Source organism: Thermobia domestica, chromosome 6, assembly GCF_964235325.1.
Source record: "Thermobia domestica chromosome 6, izTheDome1.hap1.1, whole genome shotgun sequence".
NCBI classification, from domain to species: Eukaryota; Metazoa; Arthropoda; class Insecta; order Zygentoma; family Lepismatidae; genus Thermobia; species Thermobia domestica.
The window spans coordinates 297,970,063-297,991,612 of NC_137459.1; the positions used below are offsets into that span (position 1 = coordinate 297,970,063).

Below are 21,550 nucleotides of genomic sequence, written 5' to 3' on the forward strand. Positions count from 1 at the left end.
AATATTAGTGCACATTTCATTCACTTAGGTCCACCTCTTCTTGTCTTTTGTGGTCAAATTCCAAAATTTTGGACGGGGGCTTTCCCCCCAAAACCGTTATTAACCAAAATTAAAAAATGTATTCGTTTATTTTTGCGTATTGTCCATACACACAGTTTGATGCAATTCTTCATGTCCGTTATACACATCTGATATACTGTTATTAGATATTTTGATATTTCGTGATGAAAGGTTTGGAGGAGTCCGTGCCCCACCTAACCTTTTTTCCAGGAAAATACGCAAACCGTATTCCCTAATTTTTTGTCTACAATATCTGTCCAAATTTCAGTCACTTCAGTTCACTTTTTACCTTTCAAGCGTCAACTTTCGAAATTTTGGTTTTGGGTTTTTTGCCCCTAAAACCGTCTTTCCGCAAAAAAGAAAACAACATATTCCTTTATTTTTTGTCTATACAAAAAGTCTTGTTGCAATTCATCTCCTTTACACACATCTGACATACTGTTACTAGCAATTTTCAGTTTTTGTGATCAAAGGTTTGGAGGGATCGGTGGCCCACCCAACCGATTTTTTCAGGAAAATACGAAACCCGTATTCACTCACTTTGTCTATAATATCTGTGCACAATTTCACTCACTTCGGCTAAATTCTTTTTGTCTTTCGGGAGTCAACTTTCAAAATTTTATTTGGGAGATTTTGCCCCCAAAAACCGTTTCCCGCTGAACATGAAAAAACCTGTATTCATTAACTTACTGCGTATTGTCCATACAAAAAGTTATGTTGAAATTCTTCATGTCCTTTACACACATCTCAGATACGATTACTAGCACCTTTGATATTTCATCATCAAAGGTTTGGAGGGGTTGGTGCCCCACAACACATTTTTTTTCAGAAAAATACTAAACCCGTATTCCCCCATTTTATATCTACAATATCTGTGCAAAATTTCTTGCTCTTAGGTTCACTTCTTACCTTTCGGGCGTCAAATTTCAAAATTTGGGGGTAAGTTGTTTTGCCCCCTAAAACCGTCTTTGCGAAGAACATAGAAAATCCTGTATTCCATTATTTTTTCTGTATTATCCATACAAGAAGTTTCGTTTCAATATTTCATGTCCTTTACACACATGTGACTGACATACTGTTACTAGCTCTATTGATTTTTCGTGATCAAAGGTTTGGAGGGATCGGTGCCCCACTCAACCGTTTTTTCCAGGAAAATACGAAACGCGGATTCCCCAATTTGGTATACAATATCTGTGCACAATTTCATTAACTTCGGTTCACTTCCTTTTGCCTTTCGGGCATCAACTTTCAAAATTTTGGGTTTCAGTTTTGCCCCTTAAAACCGTTTTTCCACAGAAAATTTTAAAAAAATATTTTCCTTTATTTTTTGCGTATTGTCCATACTCGCAGTTTGATTCAATTCTTGATGTTCTTTTACACACATCTGACATGCTGTTACCAACACATTTAATTTTTCGTGATCAAAGGTCTGGAGGGGTCCGTGCCCCACCCAATCGTTTTCTCGAGGAAAATACGAAACCCGCATCCTCATTTTACGTGTGCAACATCTGTGCTTAATTTCATTCAGTTCGGTTCACTTCTTCTTGCCTTTCGGAGTCTAGTTTCAAAATTTTGGGTGCTAGTTTTTGTCCCTAAATCCGTTTTTCCGCAGAAAATTAAAAAAGCCCGTATTCCTTTATTTTTTGCGTATTTTCCATACAAAAGGTTTCGTTGCAATTCTTCATGTCTTTTACACACTTCTGACATACTGTTACTAGCAGTTTCCATATTTCGTGATGAAAGGTTTGGAGGGGTCCGTGCCTCACCCAACCCTTTTTCCAAGAAAATACGAAACTCGTATTCGTTCGTTTTACGTCTGCAATATCTGTGCACAATTTCATTGACTTTGGTTCAGTTGTTGTTGCCTTTCGGGTGTCAACTTTCACAAATTAGAGTGGGACTTTTATATTAAAACTTACGTAACTTTATGCCCCTTTTTCTTTTTTATGATTTTTCTTTTATTTTTTGTTGGTATTGACGAGAGAAATGCTTTCCTCTGATATCTGTTTCTTGCCATTGACCTTGTTTGAACTGCTGAAGTAAGATCATTTTGTAACTTTTAATGTCATCCAACTCCGTCACGATAATAAAATTGTCATTTTTAACAATTTGTTTTATTCTCTTATTTGCAGTTTGCCGCACTGACATATTTATTACAAAATTGAGGTTTGGTCCAGCGCCTTTCGAATTCGCAACCAACCCAACCGCTGAGCTTATTGGGTTGCCTGCTATTGCAGGAAAAGGAGAATTGCAGGTGGTAATGCACTTTTGGAGTCGTGTATACATACATTACTACTACATAGATTGTATTTCGAAAACAGAATTTTATTAATATTTAAAATTGTGACGTATATTAACCATGTTAATAAATTATAAGTTTCACATTGTGTTACTTATCTGTTCATTTTTAATGTTGAAAAAAGTATTATCATTGTTATGACCATTATTGTTTCTTTATTGTTACAGATTATTTCGTAACTTGAAATTTTAAAATCTCATTCTATCCTTTCGACAAAGTAAACACCCATACAAATTACCGCAATTTTGTTTTAAAAGTACAAGAGATTTGTTTGTTCGTTCGTAATTTAGTGATCTTTCTTCTGAAAGGTTGGATACATTCTTCGAAAAAGAAAGTGTATTTTTTAGAAGACTGAGTTCTATATTTCATTGGAATTGTTTTCTATTTTTTAATTTGAATGAAAATTAAGTATAATGATTTACGATGGAGGAAAACCAGTGGTCGAGCTTTATTCTTTGTGAGAAGGAGGTCAGTAATCAAAGAAAACAGATACGACGTTATTTTCTATTTACAAATAATAATAATAATAATAATAATAATAATAATAATAATAATAATACCTATGAGTGTGCCGCGAGAATTCAAGTTAGACCCGTAGTGTGCCGCAAGTTGAAAAAGGTTGGGAAACGCTGCTCTAGTGTATGGTACTTTATCACTCGGTAACTACTCAATGGATTAAAACAAAATTTGGTGGGCAGGTCCATGCTCTAAGACAGCGTTTCCCAACCTTTTTAAACTTGCGGCACACTACGGGTGTAACTTGGATTCTCGCGGCACACTACAGGTGTAACTTGGATTCTCGCGGCACACTATGGGTGTAACTTGGATTCTCGCGGCACACTTATAGATATTATTATTTCTAATATAAAATACCGTGGTATTTTTGCTGTGATTACTGAGCTCCTTCTCACATAGAAGAAAGCTCGATCACTGTTTTTTCCCCGTGGTAAATCACTATTCTTATTTTTCAATTTAAAAAAAAGAAAACAATTGCAATGAAATATTGGACTTAGGTTTTTAAAATTACGCTTTCTTTTTCGAAAACTGTATCCAACCTTTCACTAAGAAGGAAGATCACTAAATAACGAACGAACAAACACATCTCTTTTACTTTTAAAACACAAATGTAGGTAATTTGTCGAAAGGATTGAATGATATTTCAAATTTTCAAGTTACGAAATAGTCTGAACAATAAAGAAGCAATAATGATCATAACAATAACAAATACTTTTTTCAACATTAGAAAAGTACAGAACAGTAACCTGGTATGAAACTTAAAATTGTAGATTCATAGTAGAGGTTCTTAGTAATGTGAAATACAAATATACAATTTCCCCTGCGTTTTGCAATTTGATTGCCATACAATTAATCATTTTGTTTCAATTTCCTCGCGGCACACCAACGGCCCATTCTCGGCACACCAGTGTGCCGCGGCACACTGGTTGGGAAACGCTGCTCTAAGAAATAGAAATTGCTATTTTTGGTGGCCGAGCTTGGTCAGGGACAAGCTCTGCCTAGCTCGGTTCGCCTTGTGTTTGGTTCTTTATTTATCGGTAACTACTTACAAGATCTGAACAATATTTGGTGAGCAAGTAGCCTACGAAATAAAGATGTTTATATTTGATGGCCAAGCTCAATCAGGAATAGGCTCGGTTCGGCAAAAGAGCCAGTATTCGGCAGCTTTGCATGCGGGAGTTTGAGTTCCTTTCATATCGGCTTATTTCATGTTTACTTCACAGCATCGGCCCAGAAACGCATATTCCTTTTGCTACGCACTCCTATTTTATATTGAAATGTCGAAAGATGATTAGTGTTCGGTTTAAAACATTTACAATATGGCAAAACGAACTGGATCTGAGTAGCAGTTGGCTATAATGTAGGTTAGAAAGTAAACATTTCTATGAAATTAAGCTATTCTGTTTTTGTAATAATGAGAGTTCGGTTCATGGACTGCGTAATTAATTCCCCATTTCTTGAAACCACTGTGGAGTTGAGTTGATTTAATTTTCAGTTTAATGTCCCGTTCAGCAGCGAGGCTATATGAGACGTGGACCTACTGATTAACGTGGAATACAAACCACATGAGCTCCCGCCGGGAATCGAACCCGGGTCTCCCACGCCATAGGCACGTACGCTAACCGCTTAGCCAGGAAGGAACTCCTTGAAACCACTATAGATTAAACACACACACACAAACACACACAGAGATTTGATATTTCTAATACAGCGATTGGTGGCTGAATTTATGTATGAAAATAAACAAAGAAAAATGTTTAACGCCGAAAGCCGGTTAAATTAGACTGAATTGGAGTGTAGTGTTTCTTTCAGCATTGAGGTTATAGTAGACACAGATCTACTGTTTAAGGTGGAACCCCAACCACTCTAATGCAAAAAAAAAAAAAAAAAAAAAAAAAAAACCTTTCACTGGGAATCGATTCCAAACCATGTAAGTGTTGTTTCAGTTTTGAGCACCAGAAATATTAGAAAACTTATCTCTGAAAGCCTATAAACTACTAAAAGAATGGGAAAAGTAGATTTCAAATTTACACTGGAAGCTTCCATACAGGAAGTAACGAATTCGCCGAAATTCTGTTAAGTAAGGGTAGGTTTAAAATTAGCATGTGCAGAAGGAATTATCACCCAGGAAATGTGCTTTCTGTAAGACGTGTCAGTATTTCACACAGACGAAAGATAATAGGTGATTATTTTATGAGCTACGCGTGCTGCAATAAGGAAGGCCAGCACCGGTTTTTGGCTCTGAACGGATCCGGGTCTAGAATATCCGGTTCCGGAACAGGTTTTTTGGATCCAGGTCTGGAACCGGTTCCAGAACTTGGCGGCCATCCTTACGCTAAACCCGAGCTGTTGGCAGGCTGTGAACAGTGTGCTAGATGAAATGGTGGAAGCAACAGACAGGCTCCCAGGCGGCGCCCGCTTGTCTCATTTGCCTAAACAAACTGTGTAACTGGGAAATTTATTGACTAAACAGGCACTTTTTTTTGGCTAAACACCCACTCGTGAATCATTTTTTTCTGGGGGGTACAAGCGGGTCTGGGTGGGAAGGGCACAAGCGTGTGGTCCCCTTTGCAGTCTTTTGAAGCTGAACTTTGTGCCTCCTTCACGGGTCTTTGGGGGCTTTCGGATCCAGGTCTGGAACCGGTTCCTAAGATCCAGTTCTAGAACCGGGTTTTCGGATCCAGCTCTAGAACCTGTTCCGAAATCGGTTCTGAAAACCGGATCTCCAACTTTGTGGCCATCCCATCTGCAAATCTCTAACTGTGGGGTCATATATTATCATGCGAGTTCGAGACTTTACTAAAGACTACTTATTGCATGAGTGTAACAATTTGGAAATAATGTCATATCTGAGTAAAATAATTTTATTCCTATTGCAAACACTTTTAGGATTGGCGTAGCCACAGGGGGACCAAGTAGTTATTAGATCCTTCTAGTCTAATTTTTGAAACTAAATGTTGGTAATTACAAAGAGCGTTTTCTATAATGGTAATCAAGAAAATTCTGTCGCTGTTTCACTCACCACCTTCGAACAACAATATGTCACCTAAGACATACCTGGAAGATCAAAAATAGTCCCCATCTGCATCGACGACCTTCTTCCAACGCTCTGGAAGGCCATTGATTCCATCGCGGTAGAACTTGGTGGGCCGTGAAGCGAAAAATGTATCAAGTGCATTTTACACCTCTACTAGGGGTTTGAACTGGCGTCCTCTAAGGTAATTGTCCAAAGAATGGAACGGTTGATAATCCAACGGTGCAATGTCCGGGGAGTATGGCGGTTGCAATAGTTTCCCATCCAAGGGGTAGAATGGTGTCCCGGATAATCTTAGCCACGTGGGCCTTGGCGTTGTCCTGTAGCATTAGGACCCCTTTGCGATTCAGAAGTGCTGGCTCCAGAGTTTTGAGTTTTTCTTGAACACGGCTCAACTGCTGACAGTGTACTGTTGCATTTGCGAACTCGAAGAACGATTTTTTGGATCGGCTTGTTGCCCAGGATGAAACGTGGTTGCATTACTTTGATCCGGAAACCAAACAGCAGTCATGCGAGTGGCGCCACTCAGGATCTCCAAGACCCAAAAAATTCAAAGCACAAAAGTCCGAAGAGAAGGTGCTTGCCTCAATATTCTGGGATAAGGATGGTGTTTTGCTCTCAGACTACCTTCCAAAGGGCCAAACCATAACTGCAGAGTATTATTGCAGTCTGCTGGCTACGGTAAAGGGCGCTATTAAAGAAAAGCGCCGGGGAAAGTTGACACGAGGTGTCTTGTTCTTGCAGGACAATGCTCCCGCCCACAAGGCTGGCAGAACAATGGATTTTCTGAGGGACCTAGGGTTTCAGTGCATTGACCACCCACCTTACTCGCCAGATCTTGCCCCTTCTGATTATTATCTGTTTCGAAAACTCAAAACAGCACTGAAAGGACAGAAATTTCACAGTGATGAAGAGATGATAACAGCTGCGGAAACAGTTCTTTGCAGGCCTTGCGAAATCTTTTTTATTTTTTTTTATTTTTTATTTTTTTATTTTATTTTATTTTTTTTGAGAGGTTGGAGAAGTTGCAGCATCGAAGTGCCAAGTGTGTTGACCTTCGAGGGGACTATGTTGAATAGCCTCACACTTTCATGCCTGCAGCTCAAGTCCTTCTAGGTCGGGCGGAGAAATCAGCCCACCCTCGGTATTTTTCTCCAAAGACTTCAAAAAATCTGTTTTTCATAGCGTATAAAGGTCTCGGGTACCCTCTGTGAGAGCATCTCCACAAAGTATGCTCATAATTGTAATTTGTGTAATCACTAAAACACTACGTTAAATTTAAGTTACAAATATGAATAATTGCAATTATTATGAATATTTATTCAAAGTAGTTTACCTTTTTGTTTATAAAAAGGAAAGAAGAGACTCAGCCATTAGTAATACAAGTATACATTTTCCATAACACCTAATTTGCCACCTTAAAACAAATCTGAAATCGGGTTTATTTGCTGTTGGCCTCTAGAACTTTGTCGTAGTAAATCATCCGCAGCGGAATGATGTCCATCCTTCAGCCAAGAAATAACTAGCTCGTCTACTTTGAGCTTGTCTACCGGTGGGCCATTAACATTGATGAACAACAATTTAGACAATATTTGAGCACTTAGTCTATTTCTAATATCAGTCATCTGTAAATTCATCAGGGGAAATCTCCGTTCATATTATGTCGTGGAAATTGATAATACTTCTACGCGACGTAGAAATTTCTGCATCTCCTCATCGACAAATCTTCTGGTTAGACTTACGTCTGATAACGGTTTTTCTCGGTCAGTTTTGAAATACTCAGCAAGAAGTATCACATCTCTATCACCATACATCTTTTCCAATCGACCACGAAACTTCATCTATCACCTTATAAAAGCCTATTTAAAATATCTGGACAGGAATCTTTTAAATTCTGAAAGGAGCTTCAGATAAAGTTCAGTTAAGGACTACATATAGGCTATCCGAAATGACCAAAATATAGACTTGATTTATTTCTGCACTAAACTCTCCAATTATCCCATGAGAGTACTAAACATTGTATTTCATAAAACTACAGGTATGACTTCCTGGGCAAATTTCAATCCTGCCTTTCCTATACTAGTTCATCCACTGTAGAGCATCATGGTTTAGTTTATCAAATGGCGCTGATAACTCTTGAAAAGAAGCCGCTTTCGGTGCTTGTACATATAGACTTTCTGGAAGGTTTTTGTGCTTAAAATCACCCATCAAATGCTGTAATGGGAATATGTATTCACCCTCTATATCAAGTACATCAAGAAGGGAAATATTGCCACGTACTAACTATACCATTGTACACATTAAAATAAGCACAAATGCTACCGCGAACAATCGTTTTTGTAGTGCAAAATTTCAAAGTTATCCGAAGATTAGTTGGTGTTGGAGTTTAGAATTTAACGTACCTTTTCAACACCAATCCTATGTGAAACGTGTACCTACAGTTTAATATACAATCTTTTTCAATATAAGCCCTCCACACACTTCTGAGTTTGCATCTACTTTGGAAAAAATAAGTTTCACATATTCTGTTATACCACCAGATTAACAAGCTGTCAACTCAACATGACGATTTTGTTTTTCAAATATCACAATGTTAGATCAATAAATATTTCAAAGTTTCATGTTAAACGAAAACTTACAATATCACATTTAGTATTCAGAGGTAGAAACTAAGGAAACTGGAATAATTTTATAATTATGTATTTTATAATTTTATATTTCAATATGAAACAGTCGAAATTTTTTATAATTTATAGTTTCATCCAAGTTTATAATATAAGCGATCTCTTATTCTCAGCTGTGCCAACCGAGGATTAATCGGTGTATAGCGATTAAACTAAATTTAATAATCGACGTGAGGATAATGTCTTGCACCAACACTGATCTGAAGATTATATCGCCAAATCGTCGGATTAAGATTAACCATGGAAAACGGGAGATTAATGCTTGATAACGTCGTGATAGCTGTGAGTAGAGTGAACATGGCTGCAGTTTGAATGTTTTAGATGAATTTGAAGTGCTGGAAGACAGAATATGCTATCCGACGTAGAAGAATAATGAGAGACAGACAAAATCATTTGGAGTACTTCAGCGATGACAAATTTTGAATTCGTTTTCACTTATCGAAGCATTCTGTTTTGATATTTTACAGCAGTTTGTTGCAGGATTGCTTGCTGGAGCTTATATCAATAATTTGGATGCTTATTTGTTATTTATGGTTATTTAGATATAAATGGTGTCACTGTGCTTATTTTAATTGTTCCCAAAGAAAGAAACAGTGATATTTGTACCAATAAAAATCTGTCATTACTACAATGGACCGATTAAAGTAGCATATTTGCACTAATTCATTATATTATTTATTTCATTAGTTGACTCTTTTACTACTACAGTTTGTAAATTGAAGTAGTTTAGTTTTAGCGACCACTTAGTAGAGATGGGCATAGTACTAGGTTAAATTTATCTCACATTTAAGGTAATTATACGATTCTACTTTGCTGCAAGACACACTCTTGGGGTCAATTATATTTTATGGCATACACTGCTCCATGTGTTCATTTAACATTCCTACAATGGACCGATTAAAGTAGCATATTTGCACTAATTCATTATATTATTTATTTCATTAATTGACTTATTTACTACTAAAGTTTGTAAATTGAAGTAGTTTAGTTTTAGCGACCACTTAGTAGAGATGGACATAGTACTAGGTTAAATTTATCTCACATTTAAGGTAATTATACGATTCTACTTCGCTGCAAGACACACTCTTGGGGTCAATTATATTTTATGGTATACACTGCTCCATGTGTTCATTTAACATTCCTATTGGCATTTTAAATCTTTACAATTTTGGTTAATTTGGGTTGAATATGCCCTTGTATATTAAATACTGTAGCAGTAAATGTGAAAAGAAAATAAACCGAAGGAGAAAATCGAACAGTTAACTTTGCATGTGATAAACTAGAATTGCTCCCATCCTTACATTAAATTTGCTAGCATGTTCTGTAAATTTTACAATATAAACTACTGATTGCTGCTATCGTAATTTTATCAATAAGTCATTCAGTAAACAGCGTACGTAATAGAATTTTTTAAAAAACGTGAGCAATTTTTCATTACAGTTCAAATTTTCACCGGTGCACATTTACTGTACGGATCCACAGATTTGTAAAATTTGCAGGCCAATTTTAGGATTTAGATTTCTGGGCTTTCGGCATTTAAGGCCATATAGCCCGTCACGTTTGAGTGATGACGTCCCTCGGCGAACACACTATCCGAGGAAAGAGAAGGAAAAAAGTATTGGGGAAAAAAGGAAGCGGCCTGGGACCAAGAAGTTAGATACCACTCCGGCATTTGCCTGGTAATTCACGATGGATGGCCTGAAAAAGCGTTTCACACTTTTTCGACCGAGTATCTCCACCGGGAATCGAACCCGGGACCGCTCGCAGCGAATAATATTTTAATACATTGAAGAGGCCTTATCACAGTATAAAACAGCTCTCCCAAGCGAGAGAAAAGTTTTAAAATTTCCATGTTGCCCATCAACCTATGGTTGAGGTGAAAAAGAAGAAGAATCGAAATATGTTGTCTTCTTACCTGTGAAATACATAGCTATGTAAAAATACATTAATGAAAGTCAAACCTCTTATGAACGGACTCCCCTATAAGGTAGCTAGTAACCATAGTATGAGAAGTATCTGAAGTCAATGTGCTAACGCATGACATGCAACTATACAAATGTCTGAGAATTAAGCGATCCACATAATCATGAAATTTGTGTCAGTAATCCTTATGTTACTTTGGGCATTTGTGCTGTATCGCCGGACCACACGAAAGTCGAAAAAAATGCACTACAATTCATTACATTAGATTAGATAACATTATATTAGGTTGGATTAGGTTAAACTTTTACAACTTGGAAGAGAAAATCACTATATGCGTATAAATATGGCGTCCAGATATATGGCATAAAAACTACAGTGCAAAAAACATGAACTAACTTGTACTAGGTGTCAACTAAAAAAGCACAAGTGTTATCTAACCGAGTCGGTTCAGGGCCAAGGTAGTGCACCCGCACGATAGCACGGGGGGTGCGTCCAAAGGGAGCAGGCACGTTAGCGATGGCGTGTATGCGCGTAAGCAAAGGTAGTGAAAACAGGTGGATTTTGGTAACGATACGAGTTTCAATAGCATTTGTCATGGTTTCATACTTATAACTATCTACTTGTAAACATAAAATACATTATGTGCAGAAATACATCGCCGAAGTGGCCACTTAGCAAGTTAGGTTGGTTAAGTTATATAGATTAGGTTATAATTCGATAAAAGACAGACACGAGTGTAAGAACCTTGACACATACGCGTCATTTCCACAGTAACTTTCCCGCTACTAAACCATAAGAAGTATACCTCTCCGACAAATATTGGTAGTCCCTTCCGCCTACATATGCGATGCCGCTTACATCAAAAACAACCAACAACATTACTTCAACTATTCTCATCACCTGACTTTCACTCATTTTTCATCAGAAATCAAAATAAATTAACAATTCACCCGGTAAATTTCCTAAAACTGTTCTGCAGATATAACACTTAACCCTTAATTTAGAACACAAATATACAAGCAATGAAAACATCGGGATATTACGTATAACGTCTTTAGTAATGTGCAAATTCATTATTCAACATGTAAGGAAATTTGATGCCATATATAGTGTTTGCACTATCCTCGTTTATATGTATACCCACCTTTGGTGATATACAACCTCGCTGTCAATCGGGTCACTCCTCTGCAGTCCTACCCTAACTCGGTTAGATAGTATTCATGCTTTTTAGTGAACATGCAGCATAAGCTGGTGAGTGTCTTTTGCACAATAGTTTTCATCGTGTACATAAACTGAAGCTCCCCTAAAATGAATCTGTACAAAGAAAGGCAAGTCCATACCCCAAGAATGATTATTTAAGATACAAAAAGTCTATTTGCTGAAATAAAAGTATATATGCAAGGAATTCGTGCTTGGATCCATACATAAGTCTGCACCACATTGCTAATTCGTAACATTATGCAAAACCGACAATGAATTACTAAAATAACTTTGCTTAATTAAAAGGGTCATATTTAAGTACACCCAGGGCCGTGCCGGGGGGGGGGGGGATTCGGGAGAAGAAAAGAAAAAAGATAGGAAAATTGCGTCGAATATATGTATGGGGCGCCGTCGTATACTTACGCCCCGGGCGCTGATTTTTCACGGCACGGCCCTGCGTTAGAGACCTGCACGGGCCGAATTTTTCGGCCCGAGCCCAATCCAGCCCACACGTACCTAGGCCCAGCCCAGCCCGGGCCCGAAAAATTTTGGAGATTTTCGGCCCATACCCGGCTCGGCCCGATAAGTTTTTTTCTTTTTAATTAGCTCGAACTCGAATATTTCTCAAAATTTAGTACTAAATTTGACCTAACCCTCAGAAACATTTTCTAAACTCTGGTTCACAACCTGACGCTTGCCTCCCGAATGGTACCATTGCCTCCTAGAACTTTGCCTGTCATCGAGAGAACAAAAACTCTGTTCCCTGTAAGAAAAATCTAACTTAGTTGATTTTTAGCATAAAGTGAAGATGGCAATATTGTTTAGCGACAGGCAAAACATTCCCACCCCTCCTTTTTATATTTTGAGTTTAGTGAAGGTCAAGGTCAGAGCTCAATTTACAACATAATGCCCGCAATCCTCTATAGTGAAAGTGGAGCCGCTTAGCAACACAAACTATAAATAGCTATTGCATTCTTTCTAACATTTTTCACGGGCACACTTCTTCAACGTTTGGCTTTATTCCAATTATCGTTTAACAAAAGTCAATAATTATTAAAGAATTGCAATTGATCGGCCCCAGCCCGGCCCGACCTGAAGAGAAATCAGTATCGGCCCGCCCAAGCCCGGCCCGGTCCAAAGAAATAACAGAGTCGGCCCGCCCAAGCCCGGCCCGTGCAGGTCTCTACCCTGCGTACACCATAACCATCTGGAATGAAGCATAACCAACTGGCGACGCAAATGCAAACTTAAACCGTTGCTATTTGTTTCTGCGGAAGTGTTGCGGCGATGCAAATCTAAATCTATGTCAAAATTTGGGTTTTAAAAAGTTGTCCGAACAGCGCCTTAGGGGGAAGGGCGAGGATTTCTTGGTGAGGTAACTGTTAAATAAAGTGCTATGGTGAGGTGCGGCAATACGATGAGCTAACCTAACCTAACCTTACCTATTCTACCCTATATTTCAAAACAATGACTAATGTAACGTAATCTAACTTACTCTACCCTGCATTTGAAGCGCTTACCTCTGTTAATGGAGTCCCTGGTTCGATTACCGGCCAAGTAAATTTGTTTTGGACAACATCGTGTCCGTGGGTTTTCTCAGGATACTCCCTTTCCTCCCACATTCTCATTCCGCCATTTTTTCCATTATCATTCACTTGCTTTAATCATCGTCTCCCGCAGCTCAAAGGGCATAATAGTCGGACATTAAACTTAAAGATTTCATTTCTTTTTACCCTATATTTGAAAATATTGTTTAAATATTGAGCTAAGTAGCCTAACCTACTCTACCTTACCCTACATTTGAAAATAATAGCAAAGCATTGAGCTAACGTAATTTAACTTAACCTACACTACTCCATCATACGCTACCCTAATATTCTCTACTCTTCCCTATCCTACCCTATACTTGAATTCATAAACCGAACATTAGATTTAAGAGAAGACGGCATTTGAGTGAAGCTTAGTGTAGTTTGTAGCCAAACATTATTTAAGAGAAAGGGACTACCCACCCTTACTTTAAAATGTCGCTTAACAGGCCCAGATATCCATATCTGATTTGGTTTGGAGTTTAACATCCCTTTCATGAGCGAGGCTATATGAGACCCGGTCCTACAGCTAACGTAAGATCCGAACTAAATGAGTTCCGGCCAGCGGATCTCCCACGCCATCCCGCTTATTAAAAACTATCCGCTCTTATATATATATATAGTAGCGGATCCAGGATATGATCAAGGGAGAGACTAAACCAGTTTGCGGTTTTATCCAGTGTAAAGTACGATTGAAGCCCATTTTATCCAGTGTATGCCTGAGCGTCAAGGGAGTGTCTATAGCCCCCCCTTGGGTCCGCCTCTATATATATATAATTTTTGAAACATCAGAAACAGCTTCCTTTTCCATATTTGACATGGCTTTTTTCTTTTTGTTAAACGACATGTTTGTCTACCAGCATTAAAACATACTTGCCTTCCCGAGTCAGCTTCTCCCGCTTTCTTCCCATATCTAATAAGAAAAGTTACCACATGCTACGCAAATAAGTTTTCAGTTGTTACGGCACTGTTGAAGCTAAACGTATAAAATTGCATGAAGTCATGTCGTAAACGTCATAGTTTTATACAGCTTTTGACTATTCGTGTATAAGTTAAACCTTTCTCACAAACTGTGGGTGCATTGATGTAAGATCCTTATCCAAAGATCAAAATAATCAACGGATTATCTCATCCGATCTTAATGCTCGGTTGGTGCAACCGAACATTAGTTATTGTTTTCCTTCTCTTTATTATTATTATTATTATTGTTATTAATTATTGTAACAAAATATTCCAGAAACACTAAATTTCAAACCTTCCTCTCTATTCAATGTTCATTCGCATAATTTTATTTCAATTGCTTCTCTTAATAATCTATTATAACAGTGAGTGGATTTGCATAACGGACGCATTTTCAAACTTTTTTTTTTTTTTTTGGTTTTAATGAATGTTGTGCTAACGCTTGCTTTTCTGGTTGATTTAATATACAGTAATCTAATATAAATAACATTGTTTGTTTGTGTGTCTATCTATGTGGTAGACGAGTAGACCAGAGAATTACCAAATTTTGGTCACGGGTACCTTGGTCCAGGCCCCAGACCAAGAGGAAGAGCTTTTTTTTTTTTTTTCAAAATTCGAACCAGGGAATCTCAGGGGGGAGCGTTTACCGGGACACGTAAAAGTAGTAGAAAATGACAGATATTAGTGTCAAATTCATAGTTTTCGCGGTGGCTGAGATCAATGGTGAAACTCCGATCGCATTAACTTCCAAATTCACCCTATTGAATGAATAATGATGGAAGAATCGGTGGAATGATAATGTGAGAGGAAACGGGAATGCCTTGAGAAAACCCACGGACACGATGTTGTCCACCACTAACTTACTTGGCCGAGGACAGAAGGAGGGACTACATGCACCAGAGGTAAGCGCTCTACCACTGAGCCAGTGTGCCCCATGAATATTCCAACAACATCACATGAATACAGCAGCAGCAGCCCTACAACTGCAATTGCAATTAGCTATAGAATCGAGATTTCGATGTCCACAACAAACAATGTTCACACACTGTTGAACACAACAAATTGTTCATAAATCGACAGACGGAAGTTTCTTTACCTTCTCTATGTCTACCTTAACTTCAAATTTAGTTTATTATTATTATTATTATTAAAATATATAAATAAAAACGTCTATGCTGCTATGCGGATTCCATTCCGGAACCTTCATAACCACAGTCTAGTAAATCAAGCAGGCGGATTTGAATTTTATATAGTGTCAAAACATAATTAGCTGTCACAATTTATTATTATAATCATCAACCCTTTAAAAAGAACAAAAAAAATATATATAAAAGCTATTACTCACCTGTCCAGAAAATGAGAAGTACAAGCACCACACTCCAAGAACACAGGGTTCGGCCCAACATGGCTGCTCCTGCTCCTCCACTTCAACCCTTATCACTGGTCCATCCTGTGACGAGAAAGAAACAACCATTTACTCTCTGACCTTTGCGAGAAGCTACATGTGCTTGCCACTTCTACTGAGACGCTACCGCTCTGTGAGAAATGTCATGCACACCCACGTCAACGATCCCATCAGAGAGGATAAAAAAAAAAAAAAAACAACGGAAAAGCTTAAGTCATTTAGTTTTTTTCCGCTACAAAAAACTACCCGAAACAATAAAAAAACGTTTCAAACGCATCTTAGAATAAATATTTACTTAAGTACGAAGACGCATTTTGATTAATGTGATGAAACACATTATAATACTCACATAATTCCAGTAAGGAAACTCAAGAATGCTTATTTTATGCACTATGTTTTGATATATATGTAAAAGAAATCCCGACTCTTGTATAAAGGTAATTATCATTAAACAATTCCAAGAATTTTATTTTGGAACAATTTTATTTCTCCAAGAATCCAATTTCTAAATTCACTATATTTCATTTTAATTTAAAAATAAAAATAAATGTGGGATAAATATAATATTCCAAACACGTGTGTGAAGTTGAGACAAATTTAATACACAAATAATTCCCGTAGAGCGACATGTATAGTTTTAAAATAATCGTTTTTAATTTAAGCAATGAACGCCAAGTTTTGAGTACGAAATGAATTTGTTAGCTTAACGTCATAAGGTTATGCCTATATGCTAAATAAAACGGATGAATACTGGAAGAGAATGACAGTGGGTGAGTTAACAAAAGAAAAATGGAACGAGAATGGGAGAACCCGGAGAAAAACCATTAACATAATGTTGCCTACCACAAACTCCTATGGTCTGGGATCAAACTATGCTTTTTGTGCGGCACAGTTGAGAGCTCTTCTACTGACTCACTAAGCCTCCCAATATGCAAATTTTCAGTAGTCTCGTATATTTCAAGCAAGACGTGATACTTCATTCTCTCCTGACATTGTGCAGCACATTTTCTACAACGGCTGCTTTTATTCACGTGCAAGCGATAAAACATATATCATTTATGCAAATGAAAACTTGGAAATTGATATAATACATAACTAATATAAACCCAATATGAGTTTCCACCAGAAGGGTAATGAATCCCTTTAATTCTTCTTACTAGACGCTTAAAGAACAGATAAGGATGGAGGTCTGACGTCTAATCCATGAGTTCATGGTCTACAACATGATCCAAGTAGCCATTAATCCTGCTGGAGATCCGTGTTTTGACAATAAACATGAATGGGATTTCACTAACAAGCACCCACAAGCAGCATAGTGAGTTAGATGTTTGTATCCCCTTCCCCCCATCTTTTCTCATAATAGAAACACCAATGAAGAAGTCGCGGATGCCCCTCACTGCTTGGAAGATGAAATGCGACTGACAATGATCCCTTCAGCAGGAAGTCCAAGAGGGTCGAAATTCCCGAGTTAAGAAGCTAGGATAACAGGAAAACAAAAACCTAGAACGGATTTTGTTAGAACGGAACTTATACGGCGACCCTGAACTGCCAATCACTTTCTAGTAAAGACAGACAGAGAAAATTACATGAGATATAATAGGGTTGTTTATGGTGACGAGAAAAAGAGAAGGGAGAAAATGAATATCAGTAGACAGATTCTACTATAAAAAGAATAGAAAATTGTCAAATGTCAAGTGTATGTTTCATCAGAGGCAAAAGGTGTCACAAATCGAGGTGCCACAATCAAAGAAGACAGACTCGCACAATCAATAATAATAATAATAATAATAATAATAATAATAATAATAATAATAATAATAATAATAATAATAATAATAATATTATAGTAGTAGTAGTAGTAGTAGTAGTAGAGTATCAATATTATATTTTGTGCTGACATACGTACATAGATAACAGTTTTATGCATTTTGACATCCCATCATTGACTAAAGTTGATCGCTTCCATCCCCATTTACATTTGAGTGGAAAATTATAGATCGTAGCATTAATAGTCTCGTTCTTCAGTATGATACTTCTCATTTGAAACGAGCAAATTTTTCAGACGTTTACTATGGTATTAGGGAAATGAAAATGATCTACTATTCACAGATCTATGTGACTGGAATGATAACTGGAGTTTGGAGACTTACCAATAGAAGAAAAGGTTTGACAAAATGTGCATGCAAACGTTACCAGGTAAAGTATGTATCAGTAAATACTGTTTACGAAACACTGGTTTAAAATAACAAATCATAGCATAAGAAATAGCACAATTTTAGTTTCCCTAAATTTAAAAGTGAAATAATTTGAAAAGTATGTAAATTTAGGGTTACTGTATTAAGCAAGTGAAATTTTTATAAGTCCTGACTGATTGTTTCTAAGCAATAACTTTAGCAACATCGAGCTAAAATGTAGTTTCAAGACTGTTGTGTTTATTTTTCGTTTGTTTAATTAGAAAGAAAGCTTGACAATTGTAACAGTATTAACAAGGAATTATTTCTGCTTAATTGACTTTAGTCTACATTGTATCTCATGTTAGTTTTTTTCTTTTTACCTTTTTCTTATCATTATTATTATTTTATCATTAACGTAGTACTCTGATACCATACAATGTGCTGTATTTTAGCTACCAAGTTGTTCGCGGCACTGAAATAGAGATTATTATTATTGCTAACATTGCAATATTATTCACCGAGGTTAAGGGAGACGGTGATGATGAGATGGATTATAACGGTGGAATGACAAAGTGAGAAGAAATGGGAGAACCTCTACGAAAAAAAAAGCACGCACAGGTTGTTTGTTCACCACAAAGTCCACTTGCCGGGAGCTGGTATCGAGCCAGGAACTTTCAGCGTCAGAGGCGAGAGCTCTACCAGTGAGCCACCGCGACACCCAATTAGTAATTAAGATACACAAAATATACAATGTGTAAATCATTTAAACATATTCTGCCTGCAACATTATCATATCTGAACAAGTCGAAAAATTATACAAGAAAGCAGAAAAACCCGCAGATTTTTTTTCTAAGTGGGCAAAAGATTGAAAGACAGAGTCGCGAATATACACATCTTGAAGTAAACCAAACGATTAAGGAGATTATTTTCATAAGGGAACATTATTATTATTATTATTATATATTATTATTATTATTATTATTATTATATTATTATTAATTAATAATAATAGTAATAGTAATGCTGATTCGAAATGCATTTTTCACAGTTTCTGAATGTTTCGGATGAGCTCTATTGGATTATGGAACAAGGTTTATGCAAACGGGAACGTTTTGGGTAGAAATCACACACACACACACACACACACACATATATATATATATATATATATATATATATATATATAGGTTCTACCAAAAAGGAACATATTCACCATACACACTTCTTTTTTTTCCCCCTCATACTGTAAAATTAGTAATTGTGGAAATATTCTCCTTTGAAAATAACCTCTTCAATTACTTGTAATAGAAAAAAATGACAATTAAGAAGCCTAGATTTTAGCTACAAGCAAGGACGCGATTATAAAGATATATTCAAAACTTTCTAGAGAAAAAGGATCAGTTGAAAAAGCTTACGTACAAGATCCAGAAAACACGGAAGAAGATATGCACAAAGTAATTAGATGGAGGAAGGATGAAAAACATATAGGAGAATCTTTTTAAAGGTAATGAAATAGGGAGGATTTGTATTTTTAAACAAGAAAAGCATTTGCAAAAGTATTCAAGAAGAGAGAATTGCTCTTAAATTATTAAAAAAAAGAAAAAAAATGTCATCCCTACAGATATCCAGAAAAGTTCTGCAACATCACAGTATTTGTTTCATGGACTTTCTCTTGAGTTCCACACAGGTTTGTAGACAGAATCGCAAATTATTGAGCACACGGAAAACATAATTCTGGGACAATTGCTTCGCATACTTCCAATGCATGTGCAAAGAGGAACCATATCGCAAATCTTCACGCTGTACACAACAAATTAAGCATATCCCAGAAAGCATAGTCCATCGGATTTTAATCCTGCGAACGTGGGTCCATTCGATGCTGCTTCTACAACCAATCCAGTGTTCCAGAAGTCACAACAATAGAAGAACCAAAAAGAAAAAGCAAAGAAAAGAGAAAAGAAAAGCACATGGGTTACTACTAGGGATGGGCAAAACCGGTTTCTATAAAAACCGAAAACCGGTTTCTATAAAAACCGAAACCCGAAAAACCGACATTTCGGTTTTCTTCAAAACCGGTTCGGTTTTTCACCGAAACTGGTTTCGGTGAAAACATTTCGAAAACACACAAAACTATTTCTGTGGAAATGGATTAGGTTTCCGGAGAACAACGAAACACCATTCTGGTCAGAAATAGAACAAATTTTGGAAAAAAATCGGAATCGGTTTTGAAGAAAACCAAACCCGGACCAGGTAAAAGACCGAACCGGTTTTGGAGAAAACCGATAACCGGTTTCGGTGAAAAACCGAACCGGTTTTGAAGAAAACCGAAACCGGTTTTTTGAAAATTCAAAAACCGGTTTCGTTTTTTCTAAAGATCGAAAACCGAAAAACCGGGTTTTGTGCCCACCACTAGTTACTACTCCAATAGTGAGGTACTTTTGGGGCATCCTGTATTCTCTTACAGAAGAAAAGGGAATGTGTTGTGTTGGAAATATATAACGAATGTGTTGGAAATTATCGACCATTCAGCTTTGAGTCCCGGGCAAGGATTTCACAAAACCTCTCTTGAACTAAACTGACCACAATTTAAATTTTAATCAGGGGAAAAATAGGCTTATTTTCTAGAGGATTTACCACTTTGAACCACATACCGATTTTAAAGGAAATTATGGAGAAAAACTGATGCAGTACTAACTTTAACTTGATTTACGATATTGAACTTCAGATACCATCTATTTGCTTTCGATGGAAACATTATTTAAACCAGTTAAACGTCAACATGTCGACATTTCCATAAACTGAGTTACTATAAAACATATATCTGGAAGCTGATTTACAAACAACCCAAGGAATATGACAAAGGAATGGATTCGCTTTCAAACAGAAAACTCAATCAAGGCTATGAACCGGAAGTAGAGATATAGGGTCACATAACTAGAACAGAAAAGATGGATGACACAGGTTTCGAGTAATAAGAGACGACCTTCCAGGAATACAATTCAATATGAATACACAATGGCTGATAAATGTATAGCCACATAGATCAAGCCTGGCTGCAAGGATCGAAAGCTTGGAAACAGTAAGTTTCAAAACGGTAGATATCGAAAACAACTAAGCTCAGAGATGGCGGCATATCAAGGGCTAGATGTGGCGTTCGTGTTCAATATGTGGTTGCTCAGTTCGCACGTACAGGTAGAGACTGTTGATTTTAACGTCCCGTTCAGCAGCAAAGCTATATGAGACGTGGACCTACTGAATAATGTGGAATCCGAACTACATGAGCTCTCGCCGGGAATCGAATCCGGGTCCCCCACGCCGAAGACGCGTACACTAACCGAGGAGAAGCTTGTGTTCAAGACTCTACAGTACATGAGTACTGGCTCTATTCTGCGAGTGTTGAATAGAACAAGTGACAGTGCTCGACTAAAACATGATGCGTTATTCAAACCGCGAACAGACCGACATGCTCTTCATATACGGTCGTGCAGATGGCAATGGACGTGAAGCGGCACGACCCTACCAGGAGCGTTTACCTAATAGACGCTAACCACCATCACACAGGATGTTTGCAGCGATTTACCGGCACGTATGGGAAACAGAAACTGTACTACCTGTCCCTGCAGATGCTAGTCGACACCGTTGTGTACGAACACCTGTTATGGACAAACGTGTTTTAGAAGCTCTGGACAATGAGCCAAGTATGAGGGAA

At 37.4% G+C, this 21,550-nt stretch overlaps 1 protein-coding gene across 2 annotated transcripts in view; it reads right to left on the reverse strand.

The window, feature by feature from the left end:
* LanB1 (laminin subunit beta-1) overlaps nucleotides 1-21,550 on the reverse strand; it is a 396,592-nt gene that overhangs the window by 246,831 nt on the left and 128,211 nt on the right. For both annotated transcript variants that reach the window (XM_081762898.1, XM_081762899.1), the window contains exon 2: nucleotides 15,608-15,712. In XM_081762898.1, the coding sequence (XP_081619024.1) occupies nucleotides 15,608-15,668 (61 nt within the window). In that variant the 5' untranslated portion in view covers nucleotides 15,669-15,712. The remainder of the gene's footprint in view (nucleotides 1-15,607; nucleotides 15,713-21,550) is intronic.